At 37.6% G+C, this 15,769-nt stretch overlaps 1 protein-coding gene across 1 annotated transcript; it reads right to left on the bottom strand.

Annotated features, from left to right (window-relative positions):
- Positions 1–13,759: 13,759 nt before the first annotated feature.
- LOC136175588 (olfactory receptor 5F1-like) lies at positions 13,760–14,716 on the bottom strand. Its single transcript, XM_065945849.1, has one exon. It carries the CDS (start codon positions 14,714–14,716, stop codon positions 13,760–13,762), a length of 957 nt encoding a protein of 318 aa, XP_065801921.1.
- Positions 14,717–15,769: the final 1,053 nt, after the last annotated feature.

Below are 15,769 nucleotides of genomic sequence, written 5' to 3'. Positions count from 1 at the left end.
ATTATGTACTAACCTTGTTTATCTTTGTTACCTCATTTATTGCAATATAAATGAAATAGATACTCTAATGATTCACATTTTCATAAAAAGCCAGAGACATGGAAGAATTAAGTAACTTGTACAATGTCAAGAAGCTAGTGTGTGATTTAAATGATGTCAAATTCAGCAGCGTAATGCCAGAGTCCATTTTGTTAATCAAAATTCAATGGGCTTCACAGTTCATTCCATGGTAATTATTTTGAATTTAATATTCTGAGCAATATCAATAAATAAGGTAAAATAAAATTCTTCGCAGCAAGTTGATATAATATCCATTTAGTATTTCACTTATCATTTTAAAAATAAATGACCTTAATCAGTTACAGTCTGTTTATCTCAAGTTCAGAAAATTTATCTCATAAATGAATCTTTTTTGGAAAAAAAAATTTTGTATTTCTTCTGATTGTTGAATTAAAAATATGCTATAATAAATTAACCATGGTAAAATTATAGCTGCTTACCTTTTGTTTTAAAAATCACCACATGTTGCTCTTTTACAAAAATACGGTCTTTTTAATATAAACATCTGATTTGATGTATTCAAGTGACAAATTCATCCATTCTTAACTTTCCTAGAAGCTCATATTTTGCTTAAATCAGTACAACTTAGGTATAAAAAGTACCCTCTGATTTGTTGAGGAGAATCTCCTCTACATGACATGCTGTATTTTTAAACTCAATAAACTGCTTATCAAGTGGTAACAAAAACTAACTCTGACAGCCTCTGGGTCAATTAGTGCAGCCTCGAAGTTTCTCTCTCTGTGGAATATGGTCTGAGGAGCTCCCGCCACCTGGCCACACCCCTGTCCCTGTCTCCCCATCCTCTACATCTTAGGGAAATGGAGCAATTCTCCTGCTGGGAAAGGCTACTTGAGACATTCAGAATCTCACATTTGATCTATATCTGTGTATGAATTCACTGGATACTAAATTTCCAACTATTAATGCACCATTTCTTAACTTCACAAGATATATCTTGCCAATTCTACAGTGTTCATGGATCATCTAATTTGTTTATGAGTTATGGCCTTCTGTTCATTCCATGTATTGGATTTTTCTTTAATTATAGGTATATATTTAAGAAAAAATAAGCTTTAACAAGAGGATGTAGTACACAGGGTTTCAAGTTTTCTATTGAAGTTGCTCAAGTTGGAAAATGACATAAGGGCTTTAAACTTAATAAGAGAGAAAGATGGATTGAATTTTTATTGCTGCTCTGAATCTTTGGTAGGCTGTGTCAGTTCAGTTCAGTTCAGTCGCTCAGTCATGTCCAATTCTTCGCAATGCCATGGACTGTAACCCTCAGACTCCTCTGTCCTTGGAATTCTCCAGGCAAGAGTACTGGAGTGGGTAGCCATTCGCTTCTCCAAGGAATTTCTAGACCCAGGTATTGAGCCCGGGTCTCCTGCATTGCAGGATGATTCCTTACCATCATGTATTCAGCCTTTACCTATTTATTTACTTATTGTTGTTGTTGTCTAGTTGTTGTGTCTGGTCTTTTGGGACCCCATGAACTATAGCTTGCCAAGCTCCTCTGTCCATGAGATTTCTCAGGCAAGATTACTGGAATGGGTTGCCACCTCCTTCTCCAGGGAATCTTCCTGACCTAAGGATTGATCTTGCATCTCTTGCGTTGGTGGCGGATTCTTTACCTCTGAGCCTCCAGGGAAGCACTTTATTTATTGCAGTGTTCAATAAAAATCTAGCTTTATCAGGTGTGGTGCTATACTCTTCAAGAGACACAGACAACTTTAAATTGGTGTCTGTAAATTGGTGACAGGATCTGACTGCCAGTCACCTGTTCATCTCTGAGGTGGAGCTTGTATGTCACATTCTATGACAAGTAACCCATTTTTCTTGCAGGTGAAGGCAAGCATTCCTATTGTAGTGCTGTTTATCTAATAGCTAGTTTGACCTTTATTATATTATGTTTTAAAATGTGTTCCATGATTTGACTTTCTCTCTTGTCATAATTCCTTGATTCTCAGACTTTTGTCTTTTTTGCTGATACACATTCAACTCCAAGTATTGCACCATCTAGTTAGAGAACTATGGGACTATTGAAGGACTCAATAATTTATACCTTCTTCATTGAGCCTTTCCAAATTAGTAATCACATCTCTCATGTTCTCTTTCATTTTTGATCCAATGGGAAAAAAGGTAGTTCAGTAATCTTGACAAGTGGAAATGTCTTAAATTTGTATTATTGGAATATACGATGTTTCTATATGACTATTTTGTGACAAAATTTTAAAAATATTGATTTGTCATTTTTCATGGAAGAAAGTCAAATTTTTGCCATTGAAGAAGTGAAAAAGTGAGTATGGCCACTACCTCATGAACTGTAGATCATGTCTAGGTCGACTTTATACAGATTTCCTGTGAAACGTAAAGTCTCCGAGAGCTGATCACAAAGATACTAAATCTGATTGCTGGGCCCTGATGGCTTTTCTATTCAAGGGTAAATGGCATGAACATTCAAAACTAGAGATGGAATATGTAAAGGATAGCACAAATCAGATTAACTTTTGATTTTCTTGAGGAGATAGAAAAGCAAAATAATTCTGGTAAGTTTTCCTTGTTCAATCAAGTTGTTCATATAATCTGAAGTTTTTAGAGCCATGGTAGGAATTAAGGAGTGGTATTTAAACACTAATATAATGGTGGTTTTGTTTTGTTTCCAGCTTTATTAAAGTATGATTGGCAAAACTGTAATGTAAAACTATTACAAGTTATAACATTGTAATATATTTAAAGTACACAAGGTGATTATTTAATATATCTATAAATTGTGAGTTACCAAAATCAAATTAGCACATCTATCACCTCATACAACTATTTTTTCTCTTGGCAAATTTACAGTATTATCCTCTGCAGTCATCATGAAGTGCATGAGATTCATAGAACTTGTGTGCCATGTGCCAAATTGCTTCCGTTGTGTCTGACACTGTGAGCCATGGACTGTAGCCTGCCAGGCTCCTCTGTCCATGGGATTCTCCAGGTGAAAGTACTGGAATGGGTTGCCATTTCTTACTCTAGGGGATCCTCCTAACCCAGGAACTGAACCCACATCTCTTGCATCTCCTGCACTGGCAGGTGGATCTTTTACCACCAACACCACCTGGAAAGCCTCCCTTGGAATTAATTTTACAGCAGAAAGATTGTATCCTTTGAACAACACCTTCCCTCTCCCTGGCAAGCAGTGTTTCTACTCTCCACTCCTATGAGTTCTATTTTCTAAATATATATTACACATACAAGTGCTGCGTGCAGTATGTGTCTTTCGTGTCTGGCCTGTTTCACTTAGCATTATGTCCTCCACGTTCATCCATGTTATCATTCATGCCAGGATTTCTTTATTTTTTAACACTGAATAATAACTCATTTCATATAATACCACACCACTTTTATTCATTTATCTGTTGACAAAAATATTGTTCTTCTATCTTGGCTATTGTGAACAATTTTGTATTAAACAAAGGAGTTCAGATGTTTCTTTGAGACATTTTATTGCTTTTGAATATTTACTCAGAAATGGATTGCTGTGTCATATAGTAATTATTGTTTTTTTTATTTTTGAAATGCATTTATATTGTTTTCTATACTGACTCTACCAATTTACCTTCATACCAGCAATGTATGAGGATTCTCTTATAACCACATTTGCTAACTTTGTTATCTCTTTTCATTTTGACATCAGATAACCTCCTGGGAATGGTTAGTTTTCATTCCATTCCCAAAAAAAGGCAATCCAAAGAATGTGCAAACTACCACTCAATAGTAATCATCTCACATGCTAGCAACGTAGTATGCAAAATGCTCCAAGCTAGGTTTCAACAGCATGTGAACCAAGAATATCTAAATGTTGAAGCTGGATTTAGAAAAGGTAGAGGAACCAGAAATCAAATTGCCAACATCTATCAGATCATACAAAAACCAAGGGATTCCAGAAAAACATCTGCTTCTGTTTCATTAACTACATTAAAGCCTTTGAATGTGTGGGTCACAACAAACTGTGGAAAATTTTTCAAGAGATGGGAATGCCGGACTAGCTGACCTGCTTCCTGAGAAATCTGTATGCAGGTCAAGAAGCAACAATTAGAACCAGATATGGAAAAACAGACTGGTTCAAAATTGGGAAAGAAGTACATGAAGACTGTATATTGCTACCCTGCTTATTTAATTTATATGCAGAGTACATCATGTGAAATGTTAGTCTGGATGAAACACAAGCTGAAATCAAGATTGCTGGGAGAGATATCAATAACCTCAGACATGCAGATAACATCACCCTAATGGCAGAAATTGAAGAAGATCTAAAGAACCTCTTGATGAAGGTGAAAGAGGAGAGTGAAAAAACTGGCTTAAACTCAACATTCAAAAAGCTAAGATGATGGTATCCAGTCCCATCACTCTGTGGCAAATAGGTGGGGAAACAATTGGAACAGTGACATAGGATTTTATTTCGGGCTCCAAAATCACTGCAGACGTGACTGCAGCCATGAAATTAAAAGAGCTTGCTCCTTGGAAGAAAAGTTGACAGACCTAGACAGCATATTAAAAAGCAGAGATATAACATTGTCGACAAAGTCTGTCTAGTCAAAGCTATGGTTTTTCCAGTAGTCATGTATGAAGGTGAGATTTGGACCATAAAGAAAGCTGAGCACTGAAGAATTGATGCTTTTGAACTGTGTTGTTGGAAAAGACTCTCGAGAGTCCCTTGGAGTGCAAAGAGATCAAACCAGTCAATCTTAAGCAACAAAAGCACAGATAAACAAGAGGAACCGCATCAAACTAAAAATCTCCTGCACAGCAAAAGAAAACATCAACAAAACAAAAAGCCTATCTTGAAATGGAAAAAATATATTTCCAAGTCATATATTCTATAAGAGGTTAATATCTAAAATATATTATGCAGCTCAATAGCAATAAAATAAAATAAAATAAAAAGATTAAAACGGCAACTTATTTGAAGACATCTTTTCAAAGAATATATATAAATGGTCAACAACTGTATTAAAAGATACTCAACATCACTAATAAGCAGGGCCTTGCAAATAAAAACCACAAAAGAGCTATCAGCTCATACCTGGTAGGTTCAGTTCCGTTCAGTTAGGTTGCTCAGTCATGTCCAATTCTTTGTGACCCCATGGACTGCAGTGCAGCATGCCTGACTTCCCTGTTCATCACCAACTCCCAGAGCTTGCTCAGACTCACATCTATCAAGTCAGTGATGCCATCCAACCATTTCATTCTCTGTCATCCCCTTCTCCTCCTGCCTTTAATCTTTCCCAGCATCAAGGTCTTTACCAATAAGTCAGTGCTTCACATAAGGTGGCCAAAATATTGGAGCTTCCACTTCAGCATCAGTCCTTCCAAAGAATATTCAGGACGAATTTCCTTTAGGATTGACTAGGTGGCTCTCCTTTCAGTCCAAGGGACTCTCAAGAGTCTTCTCCAACACCACATTTCAAAAGCAGCAATTCTTCAGTGCTCAGCTCTCTTTATAGTCTCACACCCATACATAAAGTACATTAATGCTAAAATCTGAGTCACTGAGTTCAGATTCTGTCCAAGAGATTGTTTACTGAATATATCTCACAAGCATCTTGTCATCAGTTTCTTCTTCCATTTCAGTTTCTCTTATTAAAAGTGTATTCTGTGATTCCATTCTTTTCATCTTCTTTGTTATGACATGATTGCCCACGTCAGGTCTGTTTATAGGATGACTAAGTCCACTGCTTGCTGGATTCAAATTGATTTTTAAAGTTTCATGGATGGATTTGTAAATGGAGAAATTAAAAAAAAAAAACAAACAAACAAACACCAGAAAAAGCAACAATTCCTTTCACATTGCTTTATTCTGAGAGGTGTAATTTTTAAAGTATTCAGATAGAAGCTGTTCATTAATTAGCACCAACTACATTAAGTTTCCTTACACATTGAGCAAGGTAAAACCATTGCAGTTGAGGAATTTTGAGCAAGGGCAAATCTGGAGTGATCACACTTCCAAACTTCAAATGATATTCAAAAGTTATAGCTATTGAACTAGTATGGTGCTAATGTAAACAAAAGCATCAGAATTGAGAGACCATGAAGAAACATATATGTATCTGTTCAGTTCAGTCACTCAGTCCTGTGCAACTCTTGGCGACCCTATGGATTGCAGCATGCCAGGCCTCCCTGTCCATCATCAACTGCAAGAGTTTTCTCAAACTCATGTTTATTGAGTTGATGATGCCATCTAGCCATCTCATCCTCAGTCGTTACCTTCTCCTCCCACCTTCAATCTTTACCAGCATCAGGGTCTTATCAAAAGAGTCAGTTCTTCATATGAGGTGGCCAGAATTGGAGTTTCAGCTTCAACATCAGTCCTTCTAATGAATATTCAGTACTGAACTCCTTTAGGATGGACTGGTTGGATCTCCTCAAAGTCCAAGGGACTCTCAAGAGTCTTCTCCAACACCACAGTTCAAAAGCATCAATTCTTAGCTGCTCAGTTTTCTTTATAGTCCAACTCTCATATCCATACATGACTACTGGAAAAACCACTTGACTAGACAGACCTTTGCTGGCAGAGTAATGTCGTTGCTTTTTAATACGTTGTCTAGGTTGGTCATAACTTTCCTTCCAAGGAACAAGAGTTTTTAATTTCATGGCTGCGGTCACCATCTGCAGTGATTTTGGAGCCCCCCCAAAACAAAGTCTGTTATTGTTTCCACTGTTTCCTACCTATTTGAAACGAAGTGATGGAACCAGGTGCTATGATCTTTGTTTTCTGAATGCTAAACTTTAAGCCAACTTTTTCACTCTCCTCTTTCACTTTCACCAAGAAGCCCTTTAGGTCTTCTCCGTTTTTTGCCATAGGGTGGTGTCATCTGCATATCTGAGGTTACTGATATTTTCCCCGGCAGTCTTGATTCCAGCTTGTGCTTCCTCCAGCCCAGCATTTCTCATGATGTACTCTGCATATAAGTTAAATAAGCAGGGTGACAACATACAGGCTTGACATACTTGAACCTGCCAAGAGGCAGGTCAGTTGGTCTGATATTCCCATCTCTTGAAGAATTTTCCAAAGTTTGTCATGATCCACACAGTCAAAGGTTTTGGCATAATCAATAAAGCAGGAATAGATGCTTTTCTGGAACTCTTTTGCTTTTTCAATGATCCAGCAGATGTTGGCAATTTGATCTCTGGTTCCTCTGCCTTTTCTAAATCCAGCTTGAACATCTGGGAGTTCTTGGTTCACATTCTGTTGAAGCCTGGCTTGGAGAATTTTGAGCATTACTTTACTAGTGTGTGAGATGAGTGCAATTGTGTGGTAGTTTGAGTATTCTTTGGCATTGCCTTTCTTTGGGGTTGGAATGAAAGCTGACCTTTTCCAGTCCTGTGGCCACTGCTGAGTTTTCCAAATTTGCTGGCATACTGAGTGCAGCACTTTCACAGCATCATCTTTCAGGATTTGAAATAGCTCAACTGGAATTCCATCACCTCCATGAGCTTTGTTCATAGTGATGCTTCCTAAGGCCCACTTGGCTTCTCATTCCAGGATGTCCGGGTCTAGGTGAGTTTTCACACCTTTGTGATTATCTGGGTCATGAAGTTCTTTTTTGTACAGTTCTTCTGTGTATACTTGCCACCTCTTCTAAACATCTTCTGCTTCTGTTAGGTCCGTACTATTTCAGTCCTTTATTGAGCCCATCTTTGCATGAAATGTTCCCTTAGTATCTCTAATTTTCTTGAAGAGATCTCTAGTCTTTCCCATTCTATTGTTTTCCTCTATTACTTTGCACTGATCACTGAGGAAGACTTTCTTATCTCTCCTTGCTATTTTTGAACTCTGCATTCAAATGGGTATATCTTTTCTTTTCTCCTTTGCTTTTCACTTCTCTTCTCACAGCTATTTGTAAGGCCTCCTCAGACAGCCACTTTGCTTGTTTGCATTTCTTGTTTTAGCGACAATATTGATCCGTGCCTCCTGCACAATGTCACGAACCTTGTCCATAGTTCATCAGGCACTCTGTCTCTCAGATCTAATCCCTTGAATCTATTTCTCACTTCCACTGTGTAACGAAAAGGATTTAATTTAGGTTATACCTGAATGGTCTAGTGGTTTTCCCTACTTTCTTCAATTTAAATCTGAATTTGGCAATAAGGAGTTCACAATCTGAGCAACAGTCACCTCCTGGTCTTGTTTTTGCTGACTGTGTAGAGCTTCTCCTTCTTAGGCTGCAAAGAATAGAATCAATCTGATTTCTGAATTGACCATCTGGTAACATTCATGTGTAGAGTCTTCTCTTGTGCTGTTGGAAGAGGGTGTTTGCTATGACCAATATGTTCTCTCGATAAACCTCTATTAGCCTTTGCCCTGCTTCATTCTGTATTCCAAGGCTAAATTTGCCTGTTACTCCCATATTTCTTGACTTTTGCATTCCAATCCCCTATAATGAAAAGGAAAGCTTTTTTAGATTTTACTTCTAGAAGTTCTTGTATGTCTTCAAAGAACCGTCCAACTTCCACTTCTTCAGCGTTATTAATCAGGGCATAGACATGGGTTACCCTGAGATTCAATGATGTGCCCTGGTAACAAACAGAGATCATTCTGTTGTTATTGAGACTGCATCCAAGAACCGGGTTTTGGACTCTTTTGTTGACTATGATGACTACTCCATTTCTTCTAAGGGATTTTTGACCACAGTAGTAGACATAATGGTCATCTGAGTTAAATTCACCCATTACAGTCCATTTTAGTTCCCTGATTCCTAAAATGTTGATGTTCACCTTTGCCATTTCCTGTTTGACCACTTCCAGTTTGTCTTGATTCATGGACCTAACACTCCAGCTTTCCATGCAATATTGCTCTTTACAGCATCAGACTTTATTTCCATCACCAGTCACATCCACACCAGGATGTTGATTTTGCTTTCACTCCATCTCTTCACTCTTTCTGGAGTTTTTTCTCCACTGATCTCCAGTAGCATATTGGTTACCTACAGACCTGGGGAGTTCATCTGTCAGTATCCTATCTTTTTGCCTTTTCATTCTATTCATTCTATTCAAGTGGTTCTCAAGGCAAGAATACTGAAGTGGTTTGCCATTCCCTTCTGCAGTGGACCACATTTTGTCAGAACTCTCCACCACGACCTGTCTGTCTTGGTTGGCCCTACATGGCATGGCTCATATTTTCATTGAGTTAGAGAAAGCTGTGGCCCATGTGATCAGATTGGTTAGTTTTTCACTTAGCATGATGCCCTCAAGGTCCATCCGTGTTGTCACAAATCACAAAGTTTCCTGTTTTTAATAATTCCATTTTGTGTGTGTGCATGCACATACACATATAACATTTTCCTTACCTATTCATCCACTAATGGACATTCAAGTTGCTTCCATGTCTTCACTATTGCAAAGAATACTCTGCTTCTGTTCCTTACAGGCCTAAAATGTTGTCTCCTGGACCCCTCGTGAGCATTAAGACCAAGTCTTGTAGGGACTTCCCTGGTGGTCCAGTGGTTCAGACTCCAGGCTTCCACTGTAGGGGCCTGGGTTCAATCTGTGGTGGAGGACGAAGATCCTGCACACCACACAACATGGCTGTGTATAGTCAAGTAACATTTGTGTATAGTCAACTAACATTTGTGTATAGTCAACTAATATTTGACAAAGGCCCAAGGACACTCAGTGGGAAATGGGCCAGTTCTCCAATGAATAATACTGAGAAACTTGTATAGCCACCTATAAAAGAATGAAATTGGACAACTATATTACAGCATGAACAAAAGTCAACTCAAATTGATTAAGGATAAATATAAGCCCTGGAACCACAAAACATCTAAAAGAAAATGTAAGGAAAAGATGCTCAGCATCATGCATCTTGCAATGATTTTTTTTTTTTTTTTTTTTTTGATACTAAAGCAAGAGTCGGCATTGCATTTAGATAAACTTTGTATCTCCATGTACTCTCCAGGTCTGTATGTTCTTTTCATCTTTCTGTCTTCTCTTACCAGTGTGCTGATGACTCTGAAACAGAATGAACACAAACATGGATAATGAATGATATCTTATAGGTTTATTTGTTTTATAACACAAGGTTACAACGATCATACAATTTCAGGAAGTTGAGGACTTGGAGCCCAATTCAGAAACCAAGTTTTTGACATAGTTCTTCAACCAGTTGATCTCTTGTTTGCAAAAACTTGAAATTCCTTGGCCAAGATTCATCCTTCTTTAGTAACAACTCTAGAGTAATAATTTTTATTAAGCGACTTAAACATCCCACAGATTATTTTGAGACTTAAGGATGGAGTGTAGGTATATGCAGTGTCTTCACAGTAGGATTAAAACCACAAAATTTAAAGATAAAAAGATGATACCTACCAATTTCCCAGCCAAACAAGTAAATTATACCTAAGTTTAGCAACAAATGACCACATTTCTGCTTTCTGATGCCATACCTTCTATCTGAGATATATTCCATACAGTTTCTAAAAGACTATTTGTTTTAAAATTGCTTTTATAAATTTATATATTTCAATAAATCTACTTATTTTCAATAAAGTTCATAGTGCTTTCTTTTACTGCAGATTGTATCTTTTAAAATCTATTCAACAACTTTATATTCTACTTTTTTCCATACACACGACCATTTATTTTTGTCTTCTTGACATAACATCACTTATCTTTGTCTTTTAAAGCATAATTATAAGTTAATACACTACGTTTTAACTTACTTGAGTTGTGTGAAGTTGAACAGGCTTGTTGTTTCACTTAAAACCACCACTACCCTTTACCTAATAGTTGTTTACAAACTGTAAGACTTCCTATTTTCAAATGAACTAATGAAAATTATTTTTGTGCATGTTAGTTATATTTAACAAATGTAAATAAAACATTATTTTTATATATTAATACCTACTGTTTCTGCACATTTCTTCTTCCTAAATGCAGGACTCCAATAATTTCATCTTTTTGGGAGGTTGTATATTTGAATCTTTGTGATTATTTCATCCTTTCCAGTGTGTTTGCTTAATTTTCCAACTTTATGACATTCACGGGTTTTGCAAGTTAGTGTTTGCTTTCTCAAATTGCTGATGAATATTACTGAGCAAAGCATAAAGGCATGGGTTTCAAAATTCATTAACTTTAGTAAATAAAACAGTCAAAAACTCTTGAATAAGGCAAAACATGGTAGATAAGTGGTAGGTGGTAACATTAAATGTTTAAGTGAAATAAGACAGGGACATTAGAAAAACAGAACAAAATGTGAACAGCAAAAGGTGCAAAAGGATGCTACATTCATAAGGGAGGGTTTAATAAATATTGTCAACTTCTAAAGAAGAGAAGGATAAAATCAAACTAAAAATTAGGTGTCTCAATGCTTTTACATTCTAAATTTCTTTTGAGTCAAAGAATATAAAAAAATATTCTGAATATGTTTTACATAAATTCTTTGAATGAGCAAGAAAATATGATTTTAAAATAATTTTCACAAGCAATTAAAGGCTAAATAAATAATCTTGAGTTACATAAGCAGTACATATTCACTTAATTAAAATTAACAAATATAATTAAGTGGTAATTCTTCCCAAAGTTGAAAATATTTAAAGACTTTGCAAATGAAAGTAGCTAAATATAAGAGACTAGACTTAGAGATTAGAGAACAAGGTTCAAAATAAGATATGCATATAACCTAAAACTCAGAATTTGGTGTTTAGTCACGCAGTTATGTCCGACTCTTTGTAATCCCATGGACTGCAGCCCACCAGGCTCCTCTGTTCATGGGCTTCCCCAGGCAAGAAAACTGGAGTGGGTTGCCATTTACTTCTTCAGGGGATCTCTCTGACTCAGGAATCAGACCTGTGTTCCCTGCATTAACAGGCAGGATCTTTACCTCTGAGCTTCCAGGGAGGCCCTATATCACAGAATAAATGGATTTAATCTCCCAAACATTGTTTCTATTTCTAAATTATACTAGAAATTAAAGTATTTGAATCAAGGAATATAATATTGATATTTATTAATGAAATATCTTGACCATGTAAATGATTTCACTGAATACTCAGGACAAGGAATGCAGAAAAACACAGCCCATGAGCAGCCAGCTGGTGCAGAAAAATGTGGGTGAGTCGCTCAGTGAAGGAGTGAACCATCTCTGAGACAGCCTGATTAGTCCCCTGCATGGCCTCCAGGACCAGATACCCATTTGGACCTTTGGGGTGAGAGCATGGTGCAGGGGTGAACCGACAGCATTGATGACTTCATGAATATCCCTTTGGTGAAGGTCACCTATGTGGACACAGGGCGATGGATGTTAGAGCGGACCGACCTTTCGTGCCGGGCCGTAAGGTTAGGTTGACAGCGTCTCAGGTCCTGTCTCCTCAGCAAGTCCGGGCTCCCACCCAGCTTCCTCCAGAGTCCTACTAAGCCAGCTTCCTAGCTAGCTTCATATAATGCTTAACTTTAACATTAAAACACACTTAACTCATTTTTATTGCTAACTGATGACAGATTCCCATACACAGGAAATCCATGAACTTGTTATAAAGAATACGTGTCACATTCATTCACTGAGCATTGACCTACCGACTTTGGAGCCATGTACTGTTTAAAGATTGCCATATTTGAATGTGTGTGCTTGTGGTTTGTGCATATGTCTCAGTCTGGGAGAGAGAAAGTGAGAAGAGCATTGGAAAATCTATGGAGAATGAAAGGGATCCAAAGAGTGCTACTTTAATTGGTGCATTCCAGTCAGTCAGCAATTTTCTTGACAGTATATGTTTGTATAAGCTCATACTTATTATTTAATGAACATATATGTGCATGAGGGTGAGAAGGGAAATAAAAGGTCTACTGATACAATTAAAAGTTGAGTATTGAAATATGCCTTAAGCATCCCCTGGGGAAATAATTCAAAAACTTAAAATGGAAATCAATTTTAAGTATTTTTGACATATGTAATGTATCATTATCTCTTATTAATACTAATCATTAATTCTGACATAGAAGGTCAAAGGAAAAGCTAAATGGATCTTAAAAATACTCTATATGATTAGATTATATGATACTGTAACCTTTGTCTCTAAATGATCAGGTACTCAGTCATTTCCCACTCTGCTACCCCGTGGCAGACTGCAGCTCACCAAGCTCCTCTGCCCAGGGAATGTTCCAGGTAAAAATGCTGGAGGGGGTTGCCATTTCCTTCTCCAGGGGGTCCTCCTGACCCAGAGGGCGAACCCATGTCCCCTGCATCTCTTTCATTGGTAGGCAGATTCTTTACCACTATGCCACCTGGGAAGCCCAATAATTAACCTTTTTATTCTCTAACCAAACTTTCATTGAAACACATCGTACTTTTGAGAACCCAGTGGAAATATAGAACAATTAGATGAAAGTTTTAGAATTTCATATGAAGGTTAGTTGCTAAGTCATGTCCAATTCTTTGCAACCCCACAAACAGAGAATACCTCTAGACTCCTCTTTTCATGGGATTTCCCAAGCAAGAATCCTGGAGACGGGTTGCAATTTCCATCTCCAGTTGGATTCATATATTTGGATATAAACACAACATGATTACATAAAGATATTCTAATGAAAAATTGTAAGTTGATCCGGCATTTTAAAGTTCAATATTTACTCTACAAGGTTAAGAAAATGAAACCCACAATCATAGTAAGCTTCAACCAGTATTTTAAAATTCATTAAATACTCCATTTAGTTCAGAAAATTATCCAAACAACCCCAGTAATGAAGGGACCCTTTTCCTAGTAATCACATTCCATAAAGACTTCTTTACTTCCTTATTCCGGAGGCTGTAGATCAGAGGATTCAACATGGGGATCACCACTGTGTAGAACACAGAAGCCACTTTGTCCTGATTCAAAGAGTAGCTGGAAGTTGGTCTCAGATAAGTGTAGATGGAGGTGGAATAGAAGAGGATGACGGCTGTCAGGTGAGATGCACACGTGGAGAACGCTTTGCGCCTCCCCGCCCCTGCATGCACATGGAAGATGGAGAAGAGAATGTAGCAGTAGGAGGTGAGGGTCACCAGCAGAGTTCCAACTATATTCACACCAGCGAATGTGGACAAGATGCTTTCATACAGGCGTGTGTCAGAACAAGAGAGCTTAAAAATTGGAGGAGTGTCACAGAAGAAGTGATGAATGACATTGGAACTGCAGAATGGCAAGCTGCTCACATAACCTGTGTGAACCATGGAGTTCAACAGACCTGGTGCAAAAGCCCCTGTGGCCATTTTCAGGCAGACCGTCCTGGACATGATCAAGGAGTAAAGGAGAGGGTTGCATATGGCCACATAGCGGTCATAGGCCATTAACCCAAAAAGGATGCATTCAATTGTGGCAAAGGCTATAAAGAAATACATCTGCAGAAAGCAACCAGCAAAGGAGATGGTTTTCTTCTCTGTTAAAAAGACTACCAGCATCTTTGGAGTGATGGTGGATGAATAACCAACGTCTGCAAAAGACAGGATTGCCAGGAAGAAATACATAGGTGTGTGAAGTCGAGAATCAGTCCTGATTAAAAGGATCATTCCAATATTTCCCACAACTGTAAGTGTGTAAATCACCAAAAAAAGAAAGAAAAGGATAGTCTGTAGCTCCAATGTGTCTGCTAATCCCAACAGGATGAACTCTGTCAGCAAAGTACAATTATTTCTGGCCATTTATTAAAGATGTTGTATGCTTAAATCTGTATTCCTTGCAAATATGTCATTGTCCAAATTTCACAAGAAATAGTAGAAGTGTTAATGAAGTTACTAACACATAGAAAAAATAAAACCCTGGGATAATATAGTAGAGCAAGCAGGGTGACTATCAGTTCAGTTCAGTTCAGTTGCTCAGTCATATCTGGCTCTTTGAGACTGTGTGGACTGCAGAATGCCAGGCCTCCCTGTCCATCACCAATTTCCAGAGGGCCTGTAGTAAAGGGGAAACTAGTGGACAAATGAACAAGCATTGGACTTCAATAAGCAATTGTACTGAATCTGGGTTGTGGAACTCCCTGTTTGCTGGTCAAAGTCTGTATAGTCCACTTAAGTTTCTGAAAATGCAGCATATACATTCTATTCTTTCTCTTCTAGCCCACTCACATCCAAAATGCAAAGTATAGAACTATTCTTGCTGAGTTCTCAGTCATCCTCTGCACAAGCATGTAAGGTTAACTAAAAAGCCCTTTTTTCTCATCAAGACTGCTCTGTATACTCTTCAACAGCAAGATTCACGCATCACCATCCGGAAATCTCTCTAGTGTTCTTCAAGCAGCAAAAACAGTGCCTACTGTGAATAACCAATAGTTTGACATCTATGACATTCTTAAGAATGCTTTTGCAGTGTTTTGCAAGTGGACCAAAACAACTGCACTCATTACAAAGCATGTTATCAAATTAATTCCACATAGTTGCATATATTGTACCTGTCCACAGCAGTGAATGACAGCAGCAGGTATTTATAGCTTCCTTCTTAGAGTCTTAGTTGTGCTGTCCATTATTTTCCTTTTTACTAGAATTCTTAATAAGCTCAGGTGAAATTTAAAATAAAAAGATTTACACTTTTTAAATGAAATAAAAAGTCATACAACTTTGAATTACCTCTCTGCAAAAAATTCAAGCCAGCTTCTGAGCATATACATATGACTGCCTTTTTATTTTGCTTTCCTTAAAGCGAGTTGGGTAACCATGGGGACTAGATTATAGGTTTTAATTGTGAGTCAGTCCTCT

Source organism: Muntiacus reevesi, chromosome 9 (genome assembly GCF_963930625.1).
Source record: "Muntiacus reevesi chromosome 9, mMunRee1.1, whole genome shotgun sequence".
Classification (NCBI taxonomy): Eukaryota; Metazoa; Chordata; class Mammalia; order Artiodactyla; family Cervidae; genus Muntiacus; species Muntiacus reevesi.
This window is presented reverse-complemented; position numbering and strand designations above follow the sequence as displayed.